Genomic DNA, 27,621 nt, shown 5'->3' on the forward strand with positions numbered 1-27,621 from the left:
TCGCCACCGTGCCACAGCATGACCACACATTTCTGCATTACAGCACCATAAGGGTCCTTGACTCCACCAAGGTCCTTGATCCAGATCACCAATTGAACCACCAACATCAGACCTCGCTACTACATCATTCAGTTGGTTCTCCTTTGTTCCACAGTGAGCAGTGGAGCAATCTAATCTCATCCAAGGCTAATCAAGGCAGAGGAAACCAGACCCCTCAGAAAGCCTAGCACAAATTCGGCCAATCCCTAAAGTCTGAATAATCTCTGGCAATTACTTGCCTCTCAGTAAAAGCCAGTGGTAAGGGAAGGAAGGTGCCCATACAAAAGTCTCTAATTAAGACCCAAATCTGTAGTAACTTTAAAATACCCCCCAAAAAAATGCACCACTCAGCTCATCATTGCTTCACGAATCAGTAATGGGTAATTCTTCAGGCAAAGGCCTCGGCCCTTTAAGACCAAACCATTTGCACTGGGAGCAGCCAGGAAAGTGATACAGAAGGCCATAACCCTTCAGCTGATTTAACTTGAGAAAGCAAGTTTGTTGTAGAATAGATCCATCATTCAAACTAAAGAAATAGCCAGACATTCATTTCTGAAACAACTGTTTATCCAAACAATATTTATTTAAAAATGTGCTTACAAATTTTGGCTTTTGATAACTTAATACCTCCTAAACCAACTTAGGATAGGAAAGTGGTTTATCAGAGCAAATTAAGTTGATGAGGAGACATAAAAGCATTCTGAACACCAAGGTTGGTGATCTACACATCTCAAGAGAAAAGGATTCATCAATTTTTTTGATCTGATGCTAGAATTCTTGAATCAGTTGTGTTCATTGCCCCCCCCCCCCGCAAAGAAACAAATTCACATGTAATCACACATTGCTGAAGAGATACCTATATATTGACCTTTGTATTTTGGCTTGTCCATTTAGGCTGAACTATAGGTGATTACTAGCTGAACCTATATATTATAAGTGTAGGTCTGTTAAGGGCAGCATATCATTGTATTTAAGCACCAAATTCAATTCATTTTTTTCCCTGTGATTTAAAATGTGATTTCAGGTCACAGAGCCTAGGGAAGTGGGGTGCACATTTTTACTTAAGTATGTAGATAATTGAGAACAAATTCCCATCACAACATTCTAAAACAAGGGCCACTTGTCCTTGGTCACCCATCATTCGATCAACTAACAGGTTGTATTCATGAGGACTGTGCTCAATCTTGACATTGGCATTTCTTTCACTCAAACGGTTTTTCAAACCGAAAGCAGCATCAGATCAAATCATTTATGAACCTAGCATGGAAACATGGCACTGTTTCCAGACATAAATTCGTGTGCTTCAAGAGTAAAATATGTTTATTACTCTAAAGCTGTAACATGGGCTGATAATATTTAAAATAAATCAATGCGTTTTGAAAGTATGAAATTATCTAAACTTTCAAATTCACAAAAATTCCAATCACTTTATTAAAAAAAAAAAAAAAGATTTGATCTACAACGCCTACCACCGCGAAGACACTTGGATATGTTTTTTACATAATGGAAAATGTCTTTTGAAAATCAAGCCATGCATTTTATGCTCTTCTTTTATTATTCAGTAGCTCAAAGCATTTTGAAACTGACAAAATTCCCTGTTATCGTTTCAAAAACGGCAATTTAAGAACTTGATTTCTGTTTTTTAGAAGAGGTCTTGGTACAGCAGAAATTACATGCTAATCTTTGTAAATTTCAGTGTATTGCGATTCATATGAGTAACAAAATGCCTTCAATCCCATATTCTTAACAAAAGACAAGGATTTCATGATTTGCACTCATCGGCTGCAAATTGATTGCACAATACATTTTAAGTAAACAGCATGTAAAGTAGACCAGCTACTCTACATTTACATGATTTTTTCATCAGCCCAGCTGTGAAACCCATAGTTCAGTGTATCTGGCAGAGCTAAAAATTTACATACAATAATTCTATAGCTGAAATTAATCACAGAACAAACAATACATCTTACCAAGTTACTATTTGTTGCACAAAGCAAAATCTTTCTACCCCCTCCCACATCCCCTAGTTTTTGCACATATCTGGCATTTGAGTAAACTTTAAACAAATCAAAATAATGCACACAATATAGCCTCCATAAGCTTCAAACTCTGTCTAGCGCTGATCATTAATTTTGTATCAAAAAGAAAATGTACATGTGAGGATTTGATTTGGGTAACTTTGATTTGCAAAAACATATCAGAAGGTTCACTGCGCCAAGGATGTAAGAATAATGGTCTTCTGGAAAAAATATAACATTTTGTCTGTACTCATTTTCTAAAAAAGCTATTTTGGCACTGATATTTTTCATTTTTAAGATCTGTACAAGCACAACAGAAATGGACTCCTGGCTTTGTGTTCTTCCATGGAGACAAAAACATGCTCGTCAGACACCCCTGGTTTGATTCATGATATTTGATGTCTGACAAAAATTACAGCACTTTAGGCAAGTGTGTTAACGGATAATTTTCAAACATTTCTCAAATGATGGGAATAGAACTTTACTATGAGTAGAGTATTTCACCAAGTAAGAACTAAAAGGGTACACCTGAGAATTTTACGTGGAAAGGAAAATAGAGGTTATGATGGAGATGCTAAGATGCTTCAAATTTCCATGTAACAATGTAAACAAATACTTTACATATCTGCTTAGATATGAAATGTTAAACTTTGTAGTAAGGTTTTGGAGTAAAGCCACTTGACATACTCTTCAGTTAACTGACAATTGCTTAGCAAAGTGTAACTGTTATCTACAGTGGTTAGAAAAACATTTTAGGATTTTGAGGGTAATAGGTTCTTAGTGCTGAATTGCAATGGAATGACAAGAATTGTCTGAGACTAAGGTATTACACTTTCAAATTCAGCATTTGATTTGTCCAGAAAATTTAGAACTGCTCTGGAGAAGTTCTGAGCTATATGCCATAACCATCCTTGGTAGCAGGTACACAACTGATTTAGAAACGCCACAAGTCTGCAGCTAAAGTTACTGTGAAATGAATTTTCCGATAAGAAGCAGACAAATTTCTAACAAATAAGCAAGCTAATTAGCAGGACACTCGCTCTATAAAGAATATTACAAAATACACAAAAATAATTCCTACAGCAATCATCTCAGGTGCGCTACATTCTTTGGAGTAGGTTTGTTATTTTAAGCGAATTGTTTTGTCCTGAGGAGGTGCCCACATAAGAATATAACGTATTTATCAATAGCTGGTCAGAATTATCAGGATGATTCAGTTCAGAATCCTTTCATTTCAATATTTGCGATTAAATGAACAAAATTGCAATTTATGTAAATTTGTAGCCCTATCATATGCACAGACCGACATGAAAGCTTTGTAAAGAAGAGTATTTAACAGTATACTAATAGCATTTTTTTCCAAGCAATATTCCAATCAACTAATTTCTCATGGAGCACATTTCAATGCAGGTTAAAATCAATAAAGAAACAAAAGTAAAATATACATATACCATGAAAGCATTGTATACCACCAAAGGCAAATAGGAAATCTGATAAGCACTCCTTCAGGACAACTTGAGGATGAGAAGCTAAGACGTCACATCACGGAAATCGTACTCAATTAAGCAGTATTGAAAACTAGTATATATATGCACAACCCAGCAGTGCAATGAAAGTCTGGTGTGAACACTCTCCTTTAAAAAAAACCAACATTTTATGACTACAAGACTCAGACAAAGAATCCCGAGCCCACTCAGACCCTAATAAAAGCATTGCAAAGACAGACATGAAATTCTTATGTTTGGGTGTTGGGAACACCTACAAATCACCAACGGCCCACTGTAAGTTCTCCTAGAATTGGACATTATTGTGCGTTTCAGAACATGCATCCTTAACAGAAAAGAAAATACCACTGAAACATAACGTGCCATCTTAAGGATTGCGATTCACATATTAATGATGTTCACAATACATACATTGTATCAACAAAGTTGTCCAAAAGGCTTTCAATACAGCAGAACCATGTTGATAATTTGCACATAACTTTAAATGTTCAGCAAGTGGCAAGTCTTGTTTTCTCAATCGTAAAGTAGTAAAACTTGCTCGGCGCATTAACAAAAATTGAATTATCGGTTTCATGTTGAGATTTTATTTATTTTTTTGTTGCAAAATTGTCGACGACTAATCTTACATTACTGCATCATATTTAACCAAGGAGATCATGCTTGTGTAAAGGAGTATTTTGATTTAATTTATTTTCAATGCTATTTTGCTGCCATCAAGCCAATGCCTATTTCCCGATAAAAATAAGTTTCAGTAACGCACACTGATCTAAGGTATGTCTATGGGAAAAATAGGAGAGCAGCTTTCAAAATTTTGAAATACACCTTTTTAAATCAGTCATAGCAAGGTCCATGCCGATGTTCTGCCTGCCTAGGATTATATGGCAATTTTTTTTCCCCCATACAGTTTGGTCTGCTTCTTTAACTGCACTCTTTTCCAGAACAGCCAGCAATGCCAGCCCTACCAAATTTTAGGGAGAGACAAGCCTGTCGGATAACTGATAGAAAACAGTGTTACCACTTACTCTCTGTAGAACTCGCAAGATTTTACATGCCATTCCAACTTTTCTGTCTTTCCTACGTACTTTTCCACAGGCCAGTGATATTGAGCATTTCACACCATTCTCAAGCAGTACTGATGTTTATGCTTCTCTTGGACCCATTAAACAACCAGTTTATGGTTCCAAAGTCTATTTAAGCAATAGCAAAGCTGCCATCATTGGAGTACTAGTCAAAGAATGTCGTAGATGCAACAGCCACAATGCACAATTGGGTGCTTAAGTTATCTCAAGTACTATGGTGGTGAACTCACACCCACACTGAATTTTGACCTAAGTGTCCAGCCGTAAAGCAGGAACATGCACTTTGAAGACAAGCCCGCATCTATGTCCACCCAACGGTTGTTACAACCATAAATACGCTTGTAGCATAGATAACCTCAGAAATGTAGAACATTTTTTAAAGACAAGTTTTCATAGCTTCACAGGTATTCCTAACTATGAGTGTCACAAGATGATATACAGATTATACACCCATTGAATGAATTGCCTTATCTATGGAGGGTGAGTCAGAATACTACAAATGTGTGTTTTGGGTTTCGCGCCTCTTCAAATAGGGATGTTATAATAGCATACTTTCTGATATTTCAACTATACAACTTATTTTACAAATTGTACTGGCCTGTGTTGTAGTGCAAACTCGGGATGTCTTGCATTTAGGAGAGGTAGGGGACCTTTAATAAGCTTCTTACGTGGCATGTTCATTACTGGGTGCTTAAATCAAGATAATGCGCATTGAAATTTGGTATCCCAAGGTTACCAAAGATATTTTAACAAACTTTCAATCCAGACTATATTCTGCACTTGGGTCGATTTCATTAAATACTGATCTATGCCGAACAAACATAACTGTTCCTTTTGACCCAGATGAACTTTCAGCCCCAGGAAGAGCTTGACATGGGAATATAGAAGTGCAAGTACTCACTCGCTCGGTTACTGCCAAGAAGTGCCAGTTCTCTCCCATTCAAAAATGAAAAAAAAACATCAGGTGCTCATTTGACACGACCAAGATTGTAAAAGATTTCTAATCTATCCATCCACCGATCTACCCATCCATCTCAAGTCCACAGCTCTGTGATGCAAAAAGAATAAATCCTGTGCACTTTCAGAAGCAAGTTGTTTTTTTTGGGTGGCTCAGGCGATTTTAAGGATTAGGACAGAACAATACTATATCATGATGCAGGAGCAGTCCACAAACTTGCTACCTCTCCAACCACACATTGACTGGGAGTTTGTATGAACTACACACCACTGCCTTTTCAGTAGGTTTGTGCTATTTAAAGAGCGCATTCATACATAGCCATTGAACGACCATGATCAATTCCTAACATGAACCGCCACTGTAGGCTAGAAGGATTAAAAACTAGAACACAAGCTTTTCAGGAAGGACTAAATGACACAACTGAGTGGGAAAACACTATAAACACCCGTACGTAACCTGTGGATATAACAGGCCTACGGAAGGATGTAAAATAGTGTTTGGGCAAACAACAAAAGGGATGGTGGTCTCATTGTGAGCTATAGTAACATTGTCAGCTGACTGCCGAAAGGGAACTGGCGGCTCTGGCAATGCTGGAGTTCACTTGCAGTAACTTTCCATTAAATTTTGGGCAAAGAGAACAGTACTTTGTCTCTTGCTCCACACGGAAGCGGGCTTCTGCCAAAGTGATCAACGTTTTCCACCCACGCACTTTGGAGAGAGAATAAAGCACACATATACACTAAATACGGTACTTGGTTTGTGGAGCACATACTAATTCATGATTGTTCCTTTTAAGTGAGTGGTTTCTTGGAGCAGCCTTTGTAAGTCTCCAATTAAGCCTGAATATTGTGGCGTCATTCTTAAAATAGAACCGCAAGGTATTGAATCATTTAATACTGGCACTTCCTTGAGATAGGCTCCCATTCTGAATTTCTTTTGCACTTGAGCCTCCTGACTGTACATGTAGCTCTAATTTGAGCGACTCCCAACTCTGGTCCAAGCCGCATCACAGTTGTACATGTTCAGTACTTCCTATGTATTTTATTTATCTTGTTAAGCACTGTTGCTAAACACCTATGCTTGTTTTTTTTAGTTTTACAGCCAGACTGTTTTGATAGGCACACTGAAAATGGAAGGCACTCACCATGAATATGAACGACCCTTGCAAGTGCAACAAGTACTATTTTTTAAAAAGAAAATGATTAACTTTGGGAATGGTTTTGCATTGTCAATTTCTTAAGAAGCTCAAATATTTATTCTTATAGAACTTAACATGCTCATATAAAAAGGCATCCTTTGATTTACCACAACTATCTACCTAGTACAAGGTTTGACTTATGCTTACTATATAAAATTAAAACAGAACCACTTGCAGACCTGGTATTTGTTTGCAATTCATTCCATTCACCACTTCGGGAACAGAAAACACATTTTTACTGCCATGAAAGGACACTTGAACCTGAAGTCTTCAAGTGTACAAAATAAATGATGTTAAATTGGGTGAACTGCTACTGGGCGGTTTGGGTGCAAAGCAGGTCTGATATTTTATCAATATCCTAATGGAGCGAGAGCAAGGCTGCTCGCCTGGTGGTATGCAGCAAAGAACGATACTCGAGAAAATCCCGTAGCCTGGACCAGTAGGCATAGTTTAGCAAGTGACTAAAAAGCAAGCCATGGTTTCTCTTGTTCAGCAAGCTGGCAGTTCAAGTGGACTTCGGATTAAAATCGCACAAAACCTGCGGGGGGAAAAAAAAGCATTGACCTGTTAGTTTTCCAGTAGCTTATGTCAATGACAAATATGCAATGGCAAACCTTGAGTGAAAAACCTACGAAAGGGCTGCATGTGCTTGATCTGTGTTTCACCATTTACTCCTAATGTCCTCAGCACCAGACCCTGGAAAATGCAGTCTACATTACACACAATTATATGCATCATGTGCCCACTAGCAACATATGAATAATCTTTCTTAAATTCACATACGAGCATAATATATCACAAGTGTCACAAAATAAATTGATATTGGATTTATGTGGGAATATGTGTTTATTAATGCAGCGTTTAAGGTAGTGTGGATATATGGATTCCTTTATACATAAGGAACGAACACCTCTCTGCCTGCAGCTAACTGGTGTAGCTTACATCTATTGTGAAGTTTCAGGACTTGAACATCCATCGTGTTAAACATTAATGCCCCTAACAAGGGTTTTTATAAGGATATTCAGTCAAATTATTCTCCAGTGGAAGGAAATGTTAAGCAGAGGAGGTTCAATGGAAAATTCTAAATTGTAACAATCTCTTATTACTCTAACTGGGTGAAAATAACAAGCATTGGCAAAGCCAATAGGAATAGCTTGTATTTTAGGTCCTGACTGGACCTTAAAAAAAAAAACAGCTGCAATGAGAAGACTAAACAAACTATAAGATAAAGAAAGTAATGTGTGATGATTCAGTGTACTTTTGAGATGCAAAATAGTCCCTCGTACTGTTCGATTTATATGGCACTGACTGACGGACTTGACGTTCTTTGTGGATGGGTGTAAAACTCCCCAATGGAGGCCAGAGTTTGTTTATTCTGATAGTTGTAAGCATTGTTGTTAGTCATATATTACGCCATATTATGAGTCGGCATACCAATTAGTTGAATGCCAGTTTGGAAAAAACTGCCCTAAACTATCAAAAGAGATGTATACAAACACAAGAGGACAAGGTCTCAATGGCTCGACATCTTAAGTTCTGTTCATATAGGATTTCAAAATGTGTGATCCTAATGAGGGCATGTCCGCCTTTAGGAGCATAAAGAGGCTTGTGAAGTGAATCAATGCTGCAAACTGTCTGTTCTATAGAGGGGTTTAGCCAAAATATGGACCTTTATAAGGTTTCTTAGACTCTACTCCTGTCATCAACTGACCTGGATATTCTAATTTTAACCAGACGTATTTATTATTTATGTGGAGTACTAGGTCAAATCCAAGCCTTTAAGGTTCTATAGGTTTATGCTGATGTCACCATCTGAATTAATGGGCGTAACCTCCTCTGATATGCTCATTTAGTGAAAAGCACAACATTGCTAAAAACACAAATACCAAAACAAAATACATAACTTTATATACCTTTCTCATATCTCTATATACAGCTCCCTCTGTCTTTCATATAGCATCACACAATGCATTCACCACAGCATGAATAGGCCATACACTGGGCTATGACATTGCTCCCATCATTTACCACCAAGGAACATTGCACAAACATCCACACAGTAACCAACATCCAACCTAGAGATACCTTAACCATTGAGCAAGGGCTTTTTACCTGCCTCAGGGAAGAGGAGTCAACAGATGAATGTCCTCTGGCAGACAACTTGGAGATCCAAATCACACACTACTGTCTCAATGAACAGGACACTACAAATTGGAGATGAACCGAGCACACTACCTGTAACATATCACAGGATGACAGGCTGCTCTGGAACGGTGTGCTCTGCCACCTCAAAGACAGGTGACTACAGTATAAGGGTATCACCACATCAGATTTGTGCTACACAATGCCTAACACCATAACAGTGGGTAGATGTGATCAGTCTTCAATTTCTGCGTTTCATTGCATTGTGGCTTACGGAGCAGCTCGATGGAAAACACAGATGCAAATTGCCTTTCTGAGACTTAAAAGTTTCCAGGAAAACGTACTGGAGCTTTTAAAAATGCAAAAGACTGCTCTTTTAGGGGTATTTCCAGTAGAAATTAAAATTATTGAAAAAACTCTAGAACAGAGAAAAGGGCATGGTAGAAATAGGGAACTAATATCTTTGAAACCCAGGAAATGCTGCGTATTATTTACAATTTAAGGAAGGGGTACTCGTTCACTAACATGGCAGAAGTCCAAACTGCTACATTAAAAATTAGTCATAGCCTATGGCACTCGTCATAAGACAGAAGGGATAACCGTCATATTTTAACAGATTTATCCATTATGTTATTGCGGAATATCCCCCAGGGCAAAATCTAAATAAGGCCCTAAATGTAATCCATTGGTGTTATAACATATCAACAAAAGAGCAGAAAGTATAAGTCTGGTGATATTTAATCACTTTTTACACAACAGTCAGCTGCACAGTCTGCAAACATTTCTATAATTTAATACATAAACATGACACACTTACACTGATTGGGCTACAAAACTCGGGAGCTGTTCCGCTGTCGGTCGCGTCCACCTTTGGATCTCATCTGCTCTTGAACTGAACCTGCCTGAAAATCAGAGCCAGAGAAATACAAGATTTAGACAATGGCCTGAGCTGTATCCAGAACAAAGCCATCCATACATGTGTGTGTAACCACTTTCTGGAGCACTAGAGTGGAGTTACACCCTGTACTAGGAATGATATGGTGGCTTCAGGATCCACCTTGGAGCCCTGAGTAGGAACCCGCACTACTCTGTCAGCACCCCTGCATTCATCAACTTGTGGGAAGGCGAACTCAAAGCCCATTGGGGCAAAGAAATAAGTAATCTGCAAATATTGTCCATCTCCGACACCTTGAAAAATACATGAACCCTTTCCTCCCGGTCTCTGCCCGCCTGTTTTGTATGGCATTTAGATTCCACCATGATTTGGTTTCACAAAGGTAGGAGAGTAGGTGTGCATGCAAACATATCGCAGTCAATTGTGCAAACTGCATCAAAGGGTGCACACCAGCACAATCAGAGGATATGCACACTGGGTATTTAGTTGTGCTCCTAGCCTCCCCCATGGACCGGGCACTCTAAATCCTTGAAACGCTTCAATCTTACAAGTGAGTTAACTGGGGAGAGCTGGGTACACTTCTGGTTGACAGCGGGTGTTACTTTGGGAGTCTGTCACCGAGTGCTATGCTTCATGACTGGTTGACAGGAAGGGCGGTATCTGGAAATTCCTTTTAAGCACCTACTCCGATGATAGTGCTCATGTAGTACGCGCACCAGCAAGACCTATCAATCACTTGCGGGGCTTCACTCCTTTAAGGATTGTATACGTTACTCACCATAGTGACTCTTCTACAAGTTGTCCTTACAGCCCAAGTCATAGGATGCCCCCAGGCAAAGCAGAATCATCAGAAAACAGCTTACAGAGCAAGAGATAAAGTTATGGGGGCCAGAGGTATGCAACCACAAACTCCAGTTTTCCAAAGGACCACTGGCTCTCACATCTTAGTACTTTTCATCTGGTCTACACAAATGCACACATTAGGTGGTGGCGGTGGGCAGGTTTATGTGGAAGAAGGGCAGGATATATAGATTGCAAGTTAACCTGGCCACTCTTCTACTGGTAATGTCTGGGTCAAACCACTTCCTCTACACTCAGGGAAGATTGAAAAACAACCATGTGTTAAGGGCAGCAAAGAAATCTGGACCCTACCCCAGGATAACAGCAGAATACATTCAACACAGCTTGACCTACCTAAGCATCATCTTCCAGGCAGACAACCATACCATAATGACAGAAAGCATATGGTAGACTTGAGGAGAACGGAGGTCTCGTATGACACTTTCATATGCAAGAAACTCCAGCTCTACCATAACCGGACAGACAGTGCACCTTTCTTCTGTACCACTCGCTGACAGTCAACTGACCCTACAAAGTAAGACGAGATACAGGAGGAGAGGTCTTTAAACATGACCTCGTTGCAAGGCCTGCGTACTACTCGTGACATATGGCCAAGTAAACGCAGCATGTGCGCCGACAGCCACGAACCGACATCCTTAGATTGCTGGCATTTACACTAAGTATTAGTGTATAACCATACGGTGAGCAGTTGGGACAAGAAATATGAAAGTAAAGGTGCCAAGCGGCTGCATAAAATGCAACACTCCTCGCTTTTTTTCCATTCGAATTCTGGACGCTTGGACTTTTAGGTTCAAATTTCTAATGGACCGGAGTAACTCCACAATGCAACAGTTAATTAATAAAAACAATTATCATGGTAGAAGAGTGCTACTTCAGGGCCTCTTTTGCTACGAGATTCACAGCCAGATTCACTTTAAGGAACATCCTACTGCAGTCACTAGAAAGTCTACGTACTTTTATCACAGATGTGGTCTGTTCCATCGAATGCAGAAACTATGTGTGCACAGTGCTGCTGCATATTCATGAGGGGCATACTATGCAACAATACACATTGCAGAAATCCATATAATCTTCTAGACCCTTTCAATGCTTTGTGACTACCACGCTTCCTCATATTTTCAAAGAAGGCATATTTACCAGAAGAATCTTGCAGCAAACATTTGCAAATATGCCTCTACAGTTTGTGTGAGACACGACTACTAGGCCGTGAGAGTTCTACCTCTAATCTCGTTCACTAGCAATGAGTAATTTCATCGAGCACTTAACACAGGCTGATGGGAACTAAGTTTCTAACCAGACATTCCATTGCTGCCAAGCTATAGTGTTGTACCCTCTGCTCAGAAGTGCCCCAACTCCTACCCTATGGGGAAAATGTCTGCTGGTACAGTACCATGTGAAGGCCGTCGTTGGCTGCCATATCTCCCGACCCTATGTGCGTCAGGTGCACAAAGTTCATGGGCTCCCCAATCATCGTCCGATCGATCCGCCGCCTCTTCTTTTTCTGCAAGAAAGAAGACACCGGTCCGGTGCGATTAGATCCGGCCAAACATGGAAAAAACATGTATAAAGCAAAAGGTAAACACAGAGGAATGACAAGCAATTCTATGTACCACTCACATGGTTTATGGTTTGCATAGGACAACCATACTCCAAGAGTAAAACCAGTACAATGGACCCAATGTTATTTTAGCAGGTATGAGTGAGGATCATTTCACACAAACAAAACCTGGTTGTAGGGAACACATTGTAATCTTTGAAAAAATCTGTTAGACGGGTATTATAATTTACTCCTAGGTATGGCTCTGCTTAATTATCTAGTCATGCCACCTATATGTGTTCCTCATTGATAAAAAAAAATGATCAACCATCCACAGCTGTTCTCACACCTACCAAAGGAAAATTGTGAGAACAGTCAGAAAGTGCCTCACGGAAGCACCATCCATGGAGCTTGTTGGACAGGCCCCACGAAGGGCTCGCTCCCTCCCCGCATGACAGGGCCCCGACATCGGCTCTCCGGGTGCTACCCGCAGAAGCAACCCGCAACCCGTCCCCTCCGGGACGCCTGCTCCCGGATATCTCTGTGCCACGGGCCCCGGCCCCCGTCAATCCCATTGCCCGGCCCAGCCGCCATCTTGGACACTGCACCACGCGGCCGCGTGGCCTCAGCTCGACCCCAACCCTGGGCCTGGCCGGGCCCCGACATCCCGGCACCACCATCCACCCAGGAGATGAACGGACCACTTGGCAGGTTAATGGGAGAAAGAAGTGTCGATGGCTCTCCCCCGCCAGGTGCCGATCGCCCCAGCCTCCCCGGGTGCTGGCTCCACCCCCCTGCTGGGTGTCTGGACTCCCTCATCCCGGACCTCCCGACCTCCCAGTGCGAGGGTCCGGACATCAAAGGGCGCCAGACCTATAACCGAGGCAGCCCCAGAGCAGGAAGGCAGTTGTATCCTGGAGTCGAGAGACACCGAGAAGAACTCATCCTTGACGGACTGCTGGCGCTGCCGCAGCCCTGCCTTGTGAACTATCGTCCTGCCTGCTGGCGCTGCCGCGGCCTTCTGCAAACTTCATCCTCGTGGGACCTGCTGGCGCTGCCGCGGCCCGGTGTAACCGTCATCCTCGTTGGGACCTGCTGGCGCTGCCGCGGCCCGTTGCCACCTACGACCTCTTCGGGACCTGCTGGCGCTGCCGCGGTCTGACCCGTCCGAACGCCAAGCTCGAGGATTGTGAGCTACCCCCGTTTCACCTCAGTACCCGTAGGTACCAAGACTGTCCCGCTACCCCCTTTCCCTAACAGAGACTAGAATTGAGAGGATCATCGTGTCCTGATCTCCTTGTATCGTACTACCTTACTCAAGAATTGCCTATAAAAGGTGTTAAGCTGATCTTCGTGTGGTGTCCATCTGTGGGGGGGGAAGTTACTTGTCTGTACGATCGCTGGAGACGGCCCTCCCCGGAGGCCTCTCCCCTTGTGCTCGGCCGACCCTCCAGGTCCCCGTCTAACATTGGTGGCCAGCGGCGCGACCCGAACCAACGCGTAACCGTACAGAAAGTAACTCACCCTACGACTAATCCACAATGACGACCAGAGAGAGCGGATCTGCAGAGAAATTCCAGATGGAAAAACTGGAAGAGTACAATCACCGAGAGCTAAAACAATTTTGCATAGAACTAGGCATTGCTACCACCGGTCTGAGCACGAAAGAGGACTTCAAACACGCCCTAGAATCCTGGGCAGAGACAAATACCGCCGGACCCCGGGACCCCGAAGCCCCGGAAACAAACACCGCTCTGACGGAAGAAAGGAGAACGGATCTCTCCCGGGAAGAGATCCGAGAACGAGAGAAAAATAGACTTCACGAGTTAGAGCTGGCACGGCTCAAATTAGACGGAGAATTGAAACTGGCAGAACAAAAGATGAACTTAGAACACTTACGGCTCCAAGAAGAGCGAGAGGAGAAGCAGAGACAGAGGGAACTCGAAGAAAAAAGACTGGCATACGAACACGAGTGCAAGCTAGCGGAGATAGAAATGCGCAAACAGAACAAAGACCTAGGGGTGCCCGAGCAACCGCGCCCCCCAGGTACTACCGAACAGAAGGTCCACATCCCCAAAGATGTGGTCCGTGAATATTATCGGAACGACGACATACAGCAGTGGTTCAAGGCCTACGAGATCGCCATGACTGCCCACCGGATCGCTCGAAGTGACTGGGGAGCCGGTCTATGGGGGAGATTCGTCAATGAAGGCCGTGATGCCCTACTGCAGCTTCCGGACCATCAAATGACGTCCTATGACCACATGAAGGCCGCCCTCCTCAGTCGATATGGGCTGACGCCCGAGATGTACCGCCAGAGGTTCCGCAACTGCACCCGCATCCTGGGTACAACCTGGATAGAATATGTGAACTATTTCAGCCGAGCCTTCGAGGGATGGATCAAGGGTAGCCACGTGACAACCTACGAACAGCTCTTCAACCTCATTGTGTGGGAGCACCTCTCCAACAACTGCTTCGTCGCGCTAAGGCAGCACCTCCTCGACAGTAAATTGACTGACCCCCGGCAGCTCGCCGCCGAGGCTGACCGATGGGAGAACACCAGAGTGGCCCGGGGTGGGCCCAACGAGCAGAACAGAACCAACCAAGGTCATCATCGTCCCCGAGGAGGAGGAGGAGGCCCGGGCCGGGGCAGAGACGCCGTCCCGGCCGCTCCTGCAAACTACACCCCGCCCCCGGCCGGCCGGGGCAACCCCCCGATGCGCCCGGGGTTCCGAGCCAACGTTACGTGTCATCGATGCCAGCGAGTCGGCCACTATGCCAGTGACCCGACCTGCCCAAAGAACCAGACCCCCGGGCCCCGCCAGGTGGCTGCCGCCGCCCTAGGAGAAGAGCAAGTCTCCGAAGAGCCTGAAGAGTACGAGCAGGAGCAGCCCGAGTGGGAACCTGCCGCCATGACCCTGGCCTGCCTAGGGGGGAGAGACCTGATCCCGCGGGCTCCCCTACCAGCCAACACCAGGAAGTACAGCCAGTGGGTGAGCATAAATGGGCGTAAGGCCGAAGCCCTGCGTGACACAGGGGCCAGTGTGACGGCCGTCCGTTGTCACCTGGTGACCCCAGAACAAATCCTGCCAAACGTTCTTTGCCCCGTCCGATCAGCCGACAATTCGGAGAGCCTGTGTCGGATGGCCTGCGTCCCCTTCGAATGGGGAGGAGTGTCCGGTATGCTAAAAGTGACTGTCCGCGACGATGCCCCCGTGGACTGCCTCCTGGGGAACGATCTCGAGAGTTCCCCGTGGGCAGCCGTTGAAAGAAGAGAGCACCTGGGGATGTTAGGCCTCCCGGGCTGGGCGTGCGTAACAACCCGGTCCATGGCCGCCGACACCATCCCTAGATCTGAAGAACCCGAATGGCCAGCACCTCCTCCCCCGATCGCTCCGGAGGGAGACTCCATCCCTACCGACACCCCGGAACAAACCCAAGAAGAGCCCGCTCAGCCCCAAGACCTTCCGGACCTGGCTCAGTGGCGTCAGGAAGGGGGGCCCACCCAAGAACAATTCCGGCAAGAGCAAAAGACATGTCCCTCCCTCGAGGGACTGCGACAGCAAGCGCTCGCCCAGAGCGCAGGAGACCCCGCAGGGGCCCACTGGATCTATTGGGACAATGACCTACTGTACAGCGAACAAAGAGTAGCGGAGCTGGGGGCCAGTCGAGTGCTGGTGGTGCCCCTCCGCTTCAGAGACTTCCTTTTGAACTTGGCCCATGATGTCCCCCTGGCTGGACACTTGGGGCACGACAAAACATACAACCGCCTGGTGACTCACTTTTACTGGCCGAGAATGAGAAATGACGTCTCCAACCACTGCCGGTCCTGCCCGACCTGCCAGGCCAGCGGGAAGAGCGGCCGCAAACTCAAGGCCCCTCTGCAACCTTTCCCCGTTGTGACCACCCCGTTCGAAAGGGTGGGAATAGACATTGTGGGGCCCCTGGACCCCCGAACAGCACAAGGGCATCGATTCATCCTGGTCTTGGTGGACCACGCCACCCGCTATCCTGAGGCGGTTCCTCTTCGAACTGTAACAGCACCAGTGGTAGGTCGAGCCTTAATGGGGATCTTCTCTCGAGTGGGCTTCCCCAGGGAGGTTGTCAGTGACAGGGGCACGAACTTTATTTCAAAATATATGAAATCCCTATGGCAACAGTGCGGAGTCACCTACCGATTCACAACCCCCTACCACCCGCAAGGAAACAGACTGGTCGTGCGATTCAACCGCACTCTCAAGGGGATGATCAAGGGGCTGGAGGAACCCCTACGCCGCCAGTGGGACGTGCTACTACCGTGCCTCCTCTTCGCCTACCGAGAAGTCCCCCAGAAGTCCCTCGGCTTCAGCCCCTTCGAACTCCTGTACGGACACCCTGTTCGCGGGCCTCTCAGCCTAGTTAAGGAAGAGTGGGAAATGGCCCCCCTGAAGACCCCTCCAGACGTCTACAAGTACCTCCTGACCCTCCGTAATCAGGCCCGGCGATTCAGAGAGCTCGCCAAAGCCAATCTTGAGGCCAGTCAGGAGGACATGAAGAAGTGGTACGATCAACAGGCCTCCTCCATCGAATTCGAGCCTGGCCAGCAGGTGTGGGTGATGTCCCCCATCGAACCCTGTGCCTTACAGGACAAGTGGACGGGGCCCTTCAAGGTGATCGAGCGTAAGAGCCCCGTCACCTACCTCATCGACATGGAATCCCCCCGGAACCCCCTCCGGATCCTCCACGCCAACAGACTCAAACCCCACTTCGTGCGCTCGGAGCTCAGCCTGCTGATGGCCACAGACAGTGGAGCTGAAGAGGACTCCGAGCCCCTCCCTGACCTGCTGGGGGCCGGGGAAAAAGATGGTTCAGTGGACGGGGTCCAACTCTCCGAGGCCCTGACCCCGGAGCAGCGCCAAGACTGTCGGGCCCTCCTGCTGCAATTTGCACGCCTATTCTCCCTCACACCCGGGGTCACCCCCTTGTGCCTGCACGACGTGGACACTGGCGACAGTCCTCCTATCCGACACCGGCCGTACCGAGTACCAGATCGGGTACGCACCTGCATCCAAGCAGAAGTCTCCAAGATGCTCGCCCTCGGAGTCATCGAACCCTCGGACAGCCCCTGGGCCAGCCCGGTTGTACTGGTCCCCAAAGCTGCGGCCCCGGGCACCACACCCGAGCTCCGGTTCTGCGTCGACTATCGGGGTTTGAACGCTGTCACCCGAACCGACGCTCACCCCATCCCCCGAGCCGACGACCTAGTTGACCGCATGGGGGCGGCCCGCTACCTAAGTATCTTCGACCTGACGGCGGGCTACTGGCAGATCGGCCTCACCCCCAGGGCACAAGAACGATCCGCTTTCTCCACCCCGGATGGACACTACCATTTCAGAGTGATGCCCTTCGGCATGAAAAACGCTCCAGCCACGTTTCAACGACTTGTGAACCAGGTATTGGCGGGCCTCGAAGAGTTCAGCGCCGCATACCTGGACGACATCGCGGTGTATAGCCGCCACTGGTCAGACCACCTCCGCCACCTCCGAGGGGTCCTGCAGGCCCTCCAACAGGCCGGCCTCACAATCAAGGCCAGCAAGTGCCAAATCGGCCAGGGGTCCGTGACCTACCTCGGACACCAAGTGGGGAGCGGTCTGGTGGCCCCCCTCCAGCTCAAGATCGCTGCCATCCAGTCCTGGCGTCCCCCCGTAACCCAAACCGAGGTCCGAGCCTTCTTGGGGCTCACCGGATACTATCGACGGTTCGTGAAGGACTATGGCAGCATTGTTCGGCCCCTCACGGAACTCACATCCAAGACCAACCCAAAAACAGTCAACTGGACTCCCGACTGTCAAGCGGCCTTCGAGAGGCTGAAGGCCGCCATGTGCACCGCTCCTGTGCTCCAGGCCCCCGACTACAACCGTGAGTTCATCGTCCAGACTGATGCCTCAGACCATGGCATCGGGGCCGTCCTCTCCCAACTGAACCCCGAGGGAGTCGACCAACCAGTGGCCTTCATCAGCAGACGCCTCCTGCCCCGAGAACAGCGCTGGAGCACCATTGAGCGAGAGGCCTTCGCAGTAGTATGGGCCCTCAAGAAGCTCCGGCCTTACCTCTTCGGAACCCACTTCCGGGTACAAACAGATCATCGGCCCCTGCAATGGCTAATGCAAATGCGGGGAGAGAACCCCAAACTATTGCGATGGTCCATCTCCCTGCAGGGGATGGACTTCACGGTGGAGCATCGCCCTGGCCAAGACCACGCCAACAAGGATGGCCTGTCCCGCTTTTTCCGCCTCGACGAGGAGAGTCCCCAAGAGGATGGGTGACTCTCCCCGCCTTCAGCTGGGGGGGACGCATGTTGGACAGGCCCCACGAAGGGCTCGCTCCCTCCCCGCATGACAGGGCCCCGACATCGGCTCTCCGGGTGCTACCCGCAGAAGCAACCCGCAACCCGTCCCCTCCGGGACGCCTGCTCCCGGATATCTCTGTGCCACGGGCCCCAGCCCCCGTCAATCCCATTGCCCGGCCCAGCCGCCATCTTGGACACTGCACCACGCGGCCGCGTGGCCTCAGCTCGACCCCAACCCTGGGCCTGGCCGGGCCCCGACATCCCGGCACCACCATCCACCCAGGAGATGAACGGACCACTTGGCAGGTTAATGGGAGAAAGAAGTGTCGATGGCTCTCCCCCGCCAGGTGCCGATCGCCCCAGCCTCCCCGGGTGCTGGCTCCACCCCCCTGCTGGGTGTCTGGACTCCCTCATCCCGGACCTCCCGACCTCCCAGTGCGAGGGGCCGGACATCAAAGGGCGCCAGACCTATAACCGAGGCAGCCCCAGAGCAGGAAGGCAGTTGTATCCTGGAGTCGAGAGACACCGAGAAGAACTCATCCTTGACGGACTGCTGGCGCTGCCGCACCCCTGCCTTGTGAACTATCGTCCTGCCTGCTGGCGCTGCCGCAGCCTTCTGCAACCTTCATCCTCGTGGGACCTGCTGGCGCTGCCGCGGCCCGGTGTAACCGTCATCCTCGTTGGGACCTGCTGGCGCTGCCGCGGCCCGTTGCCACCTACGACCTCTTCGGGACCTGCTGGCGCTGCCGCGGTCTGACCCGTCCGAACACCAAGCTCGAGGATTGTGAGCTACCCCCGTTTTACCTCAGTACCCGTAGGTACCAAGACTGTCCCGCTACCCCTTTTCCCTAACAGAGACTAGAATTGAGAGGATCATCGTGTCCTGATCTCCTTGTATCGTACTACCTTACTCAAGAATTGCCTATAAAAGGTGTTAAGCTGATCTTCGTGTGGTGTCCATCTGTGGGGGGGAAGTTACTTGTCTGTACGATCGCTGGAGACGGCCCTCCCCGGAGGCCTCTCCCCTTGTGCTCGGCCGACCCTCCAGGTCCCAGTCTAACAGAGCTACTGGTTGGTACTCACAAGTTTGCTCGTTCCGTCATCAACGGCACTTTCTTGACCAAAAAAAGCGTGTGACCCAACTCTTAAGCTCCTGTGAAGTGGTGAAAAAAAAAGTGTAAATGATGGTAACATCTATCAACCGCCTAAGCCCCGAAGTGTGAAAAGAAGTGAATTTATCCCCGGATTAAAAATAAGTTGTGAACAATTATCCCATGAGTGATGATCATACCAGCACTTGACTGTCGACTCGTAAGAAAACATTTAAACCGGTTATTTTCTGTCCTGCTCAGTCTGGAAATAAGTAATCTTGTGAGCTTTCTTTGGGAGAATGCTCCAGAGCCAGCCAGAGTGGAGGCACCCTGTGAGGATGTCACCGAATGTTGGGATGGTGCTAGATTGAAGGAGGAGTTTCATGGATTGGAGTAGCAATGAGAATGTAGAGTTCTTGTTTGCGACCATGGATGGGTACAGGCCAGGTACTTTTCCGTTTTTTCTTAGGACTGCCATTGTAAAATTTCTCCACAAGTACCACTTACTTTACTTCACAGCGCCAAACCTGGGGGGGCCTCTTCCTCTAACTGCGCAGGTTTTGACAGCTGAAATGAATCCATATCTCAATGCAGTCTGCATGTTGCAAGGTGGACCTTGTGGTCAAGAGAACTGAATTGAATTCTCAGGATCTCACATTAGCAGCAATTTGGTTATGAAGGCCACTGACTAATGCGGACAGGCAAAGAGTAGGAAGGAAGGAGTAAATGGCTGCTGGTTGACCAGAAGTCTGTGAGAGGATGTGTGCTGAATAGTATTACAGAAAGCAGAAGAAATGATGGTCTGGTAGAAAAGTTAATGGATAGAAAGAATGGGGTTGTCAGCTCAGAATAGATTTCACATAAGTCCTACATTGCGCTGATTGAGAGCACGCAAAGAGGTGTCCAAACTATTTCTGATGGGCGTCAACCCAGGCGAAGTCCATACGACTCATTGTAAAGTCAGATGTAAGCCAATAATGCACCTTAACAAAATCTTTATTTTAGGTATTTTTATCTGGACTTAAAATTATTTACACAACTCTTCGCTCTTCGCGTGGAAGGCCGGGGCATCAGAAGTGAATATAGCACAGCTTCTCATTGCAAACCAATTCTTAAGGGAAAGTACCTGGTTTCTTTTGCAGCATTACCCTCTTCTAGATTCACATGCTGTGCATTGCTTACTTAGAGGTATTACTTCCCCAGTGGAGGAGGATGTGAGGGTGGAGTGAAACTAAACAAATATTTCAGTACTGATTATCCCACTACTGCTTCTTTGTGTTTTTATATCTACACTCTACACAATAGATTTAGTGAATGTGTGTTTAGAGGACCATGTTGCCCTCATGCGTATCGCTTCTAACGATTCACTGGAGCAAAAATTGGCATTTGGTCCCATTTCAAGAGATTTGCCAACTTATACGAGGCCTAAATATTTTGTGCTATCCATCTGGTAATGGTTCCCTTAGTGACCACTGTCCCGAATGTTAGTGGTGCACATACCAGAAAGAAATGTTTGGATTTTCGGGTGCCACTTTTTTGGGCTAGAAAAACATTATAGCTCGTCTTACAATCCTCATATTGCTCTTTCTGCTGCATTTGTTGGCTTCTGAGGAAAAAAAGGGTGGCAACTGTACAATGCATTCTCATAATAACCAGGTCTTAAGACAGAGAAGAACATAAGTTACTTACCTGTAAACTGTGGTTCTCCAGTATTGGGGTCTTTCATAGATTCACATGCTTGAATATTCCCCGTCGTCGAAGTGGGAGTCCCACGGTACATAAAATAGCAGTAATATATGCATACATAAGTAAAATTATTATAATTATAAAATACATATACATATAAATATATATATATCTATAATACAAAAAACTCAAAAGTACCATAGAACTGAATAGGCCCATAGAAAGCCTAAGGGAGAAACTCAACTTCGCAACATATCAGTGTCATTATGTATTGGTCCAAATTCCAGCCAATCAGGCTGCAGTTCCCTCTAGAACCTTCTCCTCAGAATCCCAAGACCTCAGATTTTCGTAGCACAGAGTAACCAAACGTGCCTGAGGAGAAGAGAGCCTCTGAGGGGAGGATGGGAGGGTCGCATGTGAATCTATGAAAGACACCAATACTGGAGAACAACAGTTTACAGGTAAGTAACTTATGTTCTTCTCCAGTATTAGGGGTGTCTTTCATAGATTCACATGCTTGAATAAGAGTAGAAAGCAGTAAGCACCATATAAGTCATAAAGGTAACAGTAAATTGAAGCATATAAGAAATATATATATATTAAAGAGAAAAACCTTTATGACTGGAGGCGGGTAGCAACAGAGGCTCACCTTCAATGGAAAAGATTCCGCAGCACCGCTTGTCCGACTGCTGCATCAGTGGCGTCTGTTGACTGCAGACAGTAGTGCTTCGTAAAAGTATGGCTGCTTGACCACGTAGCAGCTCTGCAAATGTGTCGCAGAAGTACCTCCGCAAAGAGGGCAGTAGAGGCTGACACAGCTCTAGTGGAATGAGCACGTACTGAAGCTGGAAGAGGCTTGCCAGCCCGTTGATGACAAAAGGTAATGGTGGAGGAAATCCACCTAGTAATAGTTTGTTTGGTAACAGGTTGTCCTTTGCAGATCGGGCCGTAGGCCACGAACAATTGATCAGATTTCCTGAAGGATGCAGTGCGTTGAATGTAAAATATAAGGCAACGTTTCACATCCAGGGAATGTAATGAACGTTCCGCAGGAGACTGTGGATTAGGAAAGAAAGTTCTTAAAATGATTGGTTCGTTGAGATGGAAGTCACTGGGAACTTTCGGAATAAATGTTGGATTAGTACGTAATGTAACAGTGTCTTTTGAAAACTGAAGAAAAGGAGGCTGAATTGTGAATGCCTGAATGTCACCGACACGCCTGGATGATGTCAAGGCGAGCAATAGGGCAACTTTCCACGTGAGGAATTTTAAGCTTGCTGAGTGGATGGGTTCAAAAGGAGGTAGGAGGAGCCGAGACAAAACCAGATTCAAGCGCCAAGCAGGCGGAGGACGCCGAATGGGTGGAAACATACGGAAGAGACCTTTGAAAAACTGTTGGATGATTCTAGATTAATACAGTGAGGTCGAACCATCATGGCGGAAGCGGGAGAGAGCCGCTAAAAATTCTTTTAAAGTGGAGTGGGAAAGTCCTGACTTCGCAAGGGATAGGAAGAAAGGCAGGATCTGTTCTGGTTTGGCGGTCATCGGATCCAAGGCTTTGGTGTGACACCAGACACAGAAACGCTTCCACTTCAACGGATAGGTTTTTATGGTGGAAGGAGCACGGGCGTGCGCCAACACATCTCTACAGTCAGCGTCGATGGTCAGACGCGCAAATTCATGGTGTTGAGGTTCCAGGCATGGAGCTGGAGGTATGCCGGATCCGGATGGCAAATCTGCCCCTGCTGCATCGTGAGGAGGTGAGGCAGTGGATGAAGCGGAATTGGCCCGTTCTGGGAGAACAAGAGCAGATCCGAGAACCATGGGCGCCGCGGCCATTTGGGTGCAATCAGGATGATGTGGCAGGGTGAAGCCTCATCCTGTGTAGCAAGCGTGGAATCAGAGGAAGCGGAGGAAAAGCGTAGCTGAATGCGTTCAACCAGCTGATCGAAAATGCATTTCCGCTCGACTCTCTGTGGGGATGAAGACTTGCAAAGCGTTGGCATTTCCTGTTGGTGATAGTCGCAAAAAGATCCATTTGCGGCTGGCCCCACTGGCGGAAGATGAACTCGAGAGTTGGTTGATTGAGTTCCCACTCGTGATTGCTCGAGAAAGATCTGCTGAGTGAATCTGCCAGAACATTGGAAACACCCGGCACATGGATGGCTGTGAGATGAATTTGATGACAAATCGCCCAATTCCATATCTCCTGTGCTTGTTGGGAAAGCAAAAGGGACCTGGTGCCGCCCTGCTTGTTCAGGTAATGCATGCTGGTGGTGTTGTCTGTCCTCACCAGCAGAGATTGACCTTGAACAATCCTTTGAAAAGACTTCAGGGCAAGGAAGATCGCCAGAAGCTCCAGGCGGTTGATATGCCAAGTGCGTTGGACCGCGGTCCATTTTCCTTGTACTGATAGGCCTTCGATATGTGCTCCCCAGCCCTCCAAGGATGCATTGGTCGTAAGCGTTAGAGTTGGAGTAGTGTCTTGAAAAGACCGACCTTTTGAAATGTTTGGAGGGTGAGCCCACCACTCCAGAGCCCTTAGGATACGGGGCGTGAGAAGGATCCTGTCGTTGAACGATCCCGAGATCTGCTTCCACTGCTTGTCTAACTCTTCTTGGATGACCCTCATATGTAGTCTGCAGTGGGGAATCAACTGTATGGTAGAAGAGGCCATGCCGAGGAATGATTTCAACATCCGGACTGAAACGTACAGTTCTGACTGGAGTGATCGTACCATCTGGAGCATACGGTCTTGTCGTTCCTGGTAGACAAAAACCATTGCCAGATGAGAATCTAGCGAGGCTCCTAGAAAATCTCGCCGTTCAGATGGGCGAAAGTGTGACTTCTGGCAATTGATGGAAAGGCCCAAGTCTTGAAACAGGGAGAGGCAAGACTGTGTATGCTGGATTGCCAGTTGAAGATTCGGAGCCTTTATGAGACAGTCGTCCAGGTATGGATAAATTGTATGCCTCGAAGGCGTAGAAAGGCAGCTACCGGGGCCATGATCTTGGTAAAGACCCTCGGTGCTGAACGGAGGCCGAATGGTAGGACCTTGAATTGGAAGTGCAGGTGTCCGACCTTGAAGCGCAGATACTTCCTGTGTCTGGAGTGAATTGGCACATGGAAATATGCGTCCTGGAGGTCGATCGTTGAGAAGAATTCCCCTGGATTGAGGTAATTCAGGATTTGAAGCAGAGTTAACATTTGAAAAGTTTTGGAAAGGATGAATTTGTTCAGGGCCCGTAAATCCAAAATTGGACGCCATTCTCCCGACTTTTTCTTGACTAAGAAAAAGCGGGAATAGAATCCCTTGCCGCGTTGACCTAGCGGCACTACCTCGATGGCCCCTTTCTGGATCATTAATTTCACCTGGGCCAAACGTTCCTTGAGGTGGGGAGAGGGTGGCCCCGAAGGTGGACGAGTGGGAGGGAATTTTGTGAACTCCAGGGTATGGCCTTTGGAAACAACGTCCAGGACCCATTGGTCGGAGGTGATTTCGGACCATTTGTAAAAGAACTTTGAGATGCGACCTCCAAGATGCAGTCGGCAGACGAAAAGAACTGAAACTGTCACTGTTTTTTGTTGTTTGCACCACCTCTATAAGTTGTTTTCCTTTGGTAAGGTCTGGAGGAAGACTGACGATTTTGGTTTTGGTAAGAACCTCTCTGGCGGTTATCGCTGTAGGTATTGTATGAGCGATACTGGCCTGATCCACGAAAAGTAGAGGAGCCACCGCCTCTACCTCGTGCTCCCCGAAAGGGCCGCTTTTTATATTGGAGAGTAGCTAAGGACTTTGCGGTGTCAGTGTCCTTTTGGATCGCCTCAAGAGCATCGTCCACATGCTTGCCAAACAAAGAATCTCCATCGTACGGCAAGTCAAGGACCTTTGCTTGTACTTCTGGGCGAAAGGTGGTAGATTTCAGCCAGCCTTGACGCCTCAAGACCGCTGCTCCAGCCAATTGGCGAAAGCCCGTGGATGAAATGTCGAGAGCGCATTCGATAATTTCAGACGAGATTACCTCTCCCTCCTGGATAATGGCCTGTGCTTCTGCACGGATTGTCTGAGACATTTGAGGAATCAGTGCGGCAATCTTGGACCACATCTGGCGGTCATAACCGCCCAGAATAGCCAAGGTGTTTGCTGCTCTGACAGTAGTGGCCACCATTGTAGTAAACTTTTTTCCTATAGAGTCCAGCTTGCGGCCTTCCTGATCAGGGGGAGATGTGAGTGGTGTAGCCGGATTACGAGATCTTTTCTGTGCTGCTTGAGTAATAACAGAGTCTGGTTTTGGCTGTGATACCAAACAGGCTGGAGCGGACGCTGGAGCCTTATATTTTTTGTCCAATCTGGGTAAGACTGCAGGGACGGAATTCGGATGTTCCATAAGTTTAATGCCCTCCGTCCAAATAAAGTCAATAATTGGAATTGTGTGTGATTGTCTTTGTGACACATCCTTAAAATCATACAGGAAGCATTCACTCTCATGTTGCTGTTTCTCGACAGTGAGATGAAAGCGTTTCGCAGCACGGACCATTAAATTATGGAAGTTTGCGATGTCCACTGGGGGCGATGCAAGAGGTGAGGTGGGCGGAGTGGAGGGTGTTTGAGCCCTGTAATTGTCCCACTCATTCATATCGACGTCATCAGTATCGTGAGGAGCAGGATCCTCATTGTCAGTATCAGGACGAGCTCCTTCAGGTGACGCGGTGGAACCGGAGCAGGTGCTTGTGGAGGTTGAGGTTGAGGCTGGGGAGGTGGTCGTGGTGCTGGGGAAGCAGGTGTAGATGGGGGAAACCTGCGGTTATAGTCATCAAGCATTTGTTGCAAATTTTTGACTAAAGACAAAGGTATTTGCGTAACTGGTTCTGAAGTTACTGGTTCTGCATCGTCAACAGGAAATAAATCATTCCCACCTTCGACGTATTCCACATCATCACCCTCATCACTGTACTCCTTGCACTTAATGTGCAAATCAGAGGGACTAGATGCCTGTTCAAACAGTTGTTCCACCTCCGAATCATGGTCGGAGTCTTCTCCACCAGATTGAAACAATTTTTATGGAAGACTGGCTCCACTCCTTACTGGACTTAATTGAATGAGAGGCACTGTTTTCAAGGTAGAAGCAGTAACCACTGTAAAAGGGGTAGCTGTAGCAGTAGTGGTACGACCAACCTGAGGCGCTGCCATTGAAGATTTTTTCGTCGTCGACAAAGATTTCTTGTCCGTCGACGGGGCCGTCGACAATTTTGGAGCTTTGGTCGTCGATGACGCCGTAACCGTCGACGGGATAGCCGTCGACGGAGTCGTCGTCGCTGATGTGATGGCCGTTGACGGAGGCGCCGTCGAAGAGGTTGTCGTCAACGATGATGGAACCGTCGACGAGCTTCTTGTAGACTAATTAGTCTTCGTTGTCGTTTTTTGCTTCGACGACGAAACCGTCGACGGTGTCCGCGTCGACGTTAGAAGCGTCGACGATGATTTCTTCGTCGACGGTACCGACTTGACACTCGTCGACGAGGTCTTAATAATCGACGTAATGGGTCTCGTCTCCTGGGCTGACGTCGACGAGGTGATCGTCGTCGACGGAGCAGTGGATGACATAGAACATGTCGTTCTCGTCGTAGAGGTTACAGCCTTCGTCGTCGAAGACGCCGACGGTCGCGTCGACGAGCCAATGCCAAATTTCTGAGTGGAAGGCAAGGCTTTGGGCGCAGACGTCAGAGAACCAGGTCCCATACACGTGCCCTGAAGCAAATCCTGTGGGTCAACAGCCTGGAGGATTCCAACAGTCTACTCTTCTTAAGAAAAGGAGATGGAACCTCAGTTTCAGACCCACGCTTCTGAGAGGATCTGGAAATGCCTGAAGAAAAACTTTCCACATCAGAAACCACAGACTCCGAAGTCTTCAACTTCTGTAGCCACAGAAGGAGACGGGCCTCTCTATCCCTCAGAGTCTTTGGAGGAAAAGTGCGACAGTACTTACAGTTCTTAACCTCGTGGTCTGGGTAGAGACAGTAAATGCATTTACTGTGAGGATCCTCATGAAAAAGGCGCAGTTTTCCACAGGAAGGGCAGGCTTTAAACAAAGATTTCTTATTTGAAGACATTTTTGAAGAAATAACAGCTAGAGTAGAAGAAAAACTGAGCAGAGCTCAGGGAGACTCCCTTCACACGACGTGCAGTAGAAAATCTGAGGTCTTGGGCTTCTGAGGAGAAGGTTCTAGAGGGAAATGCAGCCTGATTGGCTGGAATTTGGACCAATACATAATGACACTGATAT

At 47.1% G+C, this 27,621-nt stretch overlaps 1 protein-coding gene across 1 annotated transcript in view; it reads right to left on the reverse strand.

The window, feature by feature from the left end:
• Positions 1-4,130: 4,130 nt before the first annotated feature.
• CDC42SE1 (CDC42 small effector 1) overlaps positions 4,131-27,621 on the reverse strand; it is a 104,851-nt gene continuing 81,360 nt past the window's right edge. The window contains exons 3-5 of the mRNA XM_078668313.1: positions 12,086-12,196; positions 9,757-9,841; positions 4,131-7,335 (exon numbers count right to left, since the gene is read on the reverse strand). Coding sequence (XP_078524439.1) covers positions 9,767-9,841; positions 12,086-12,196 — 186 coding nt within the window. The 3' untranslated portion in view covers positions 4,131-7,335; positions 9,757-9,766. The remainder of the gene's footprint in view (positions 7,336-9,756; positions 9,842-12,085; positions 12,197-27,621) is intronic.

Source organism: Lissotriton helveticus, chromosome 12, assembly GCF_964261635.1.
Source record: "Lissotriton helveticus chromosome 12, aLisHel1.1, whole genome shotgun sequence".
Lineage (NCBI taxonomy): Eukaryota > Metazoa > Chordata > Amphibia > Caudata > Salamandridae > Lissotriton > Lissotriton helveticus.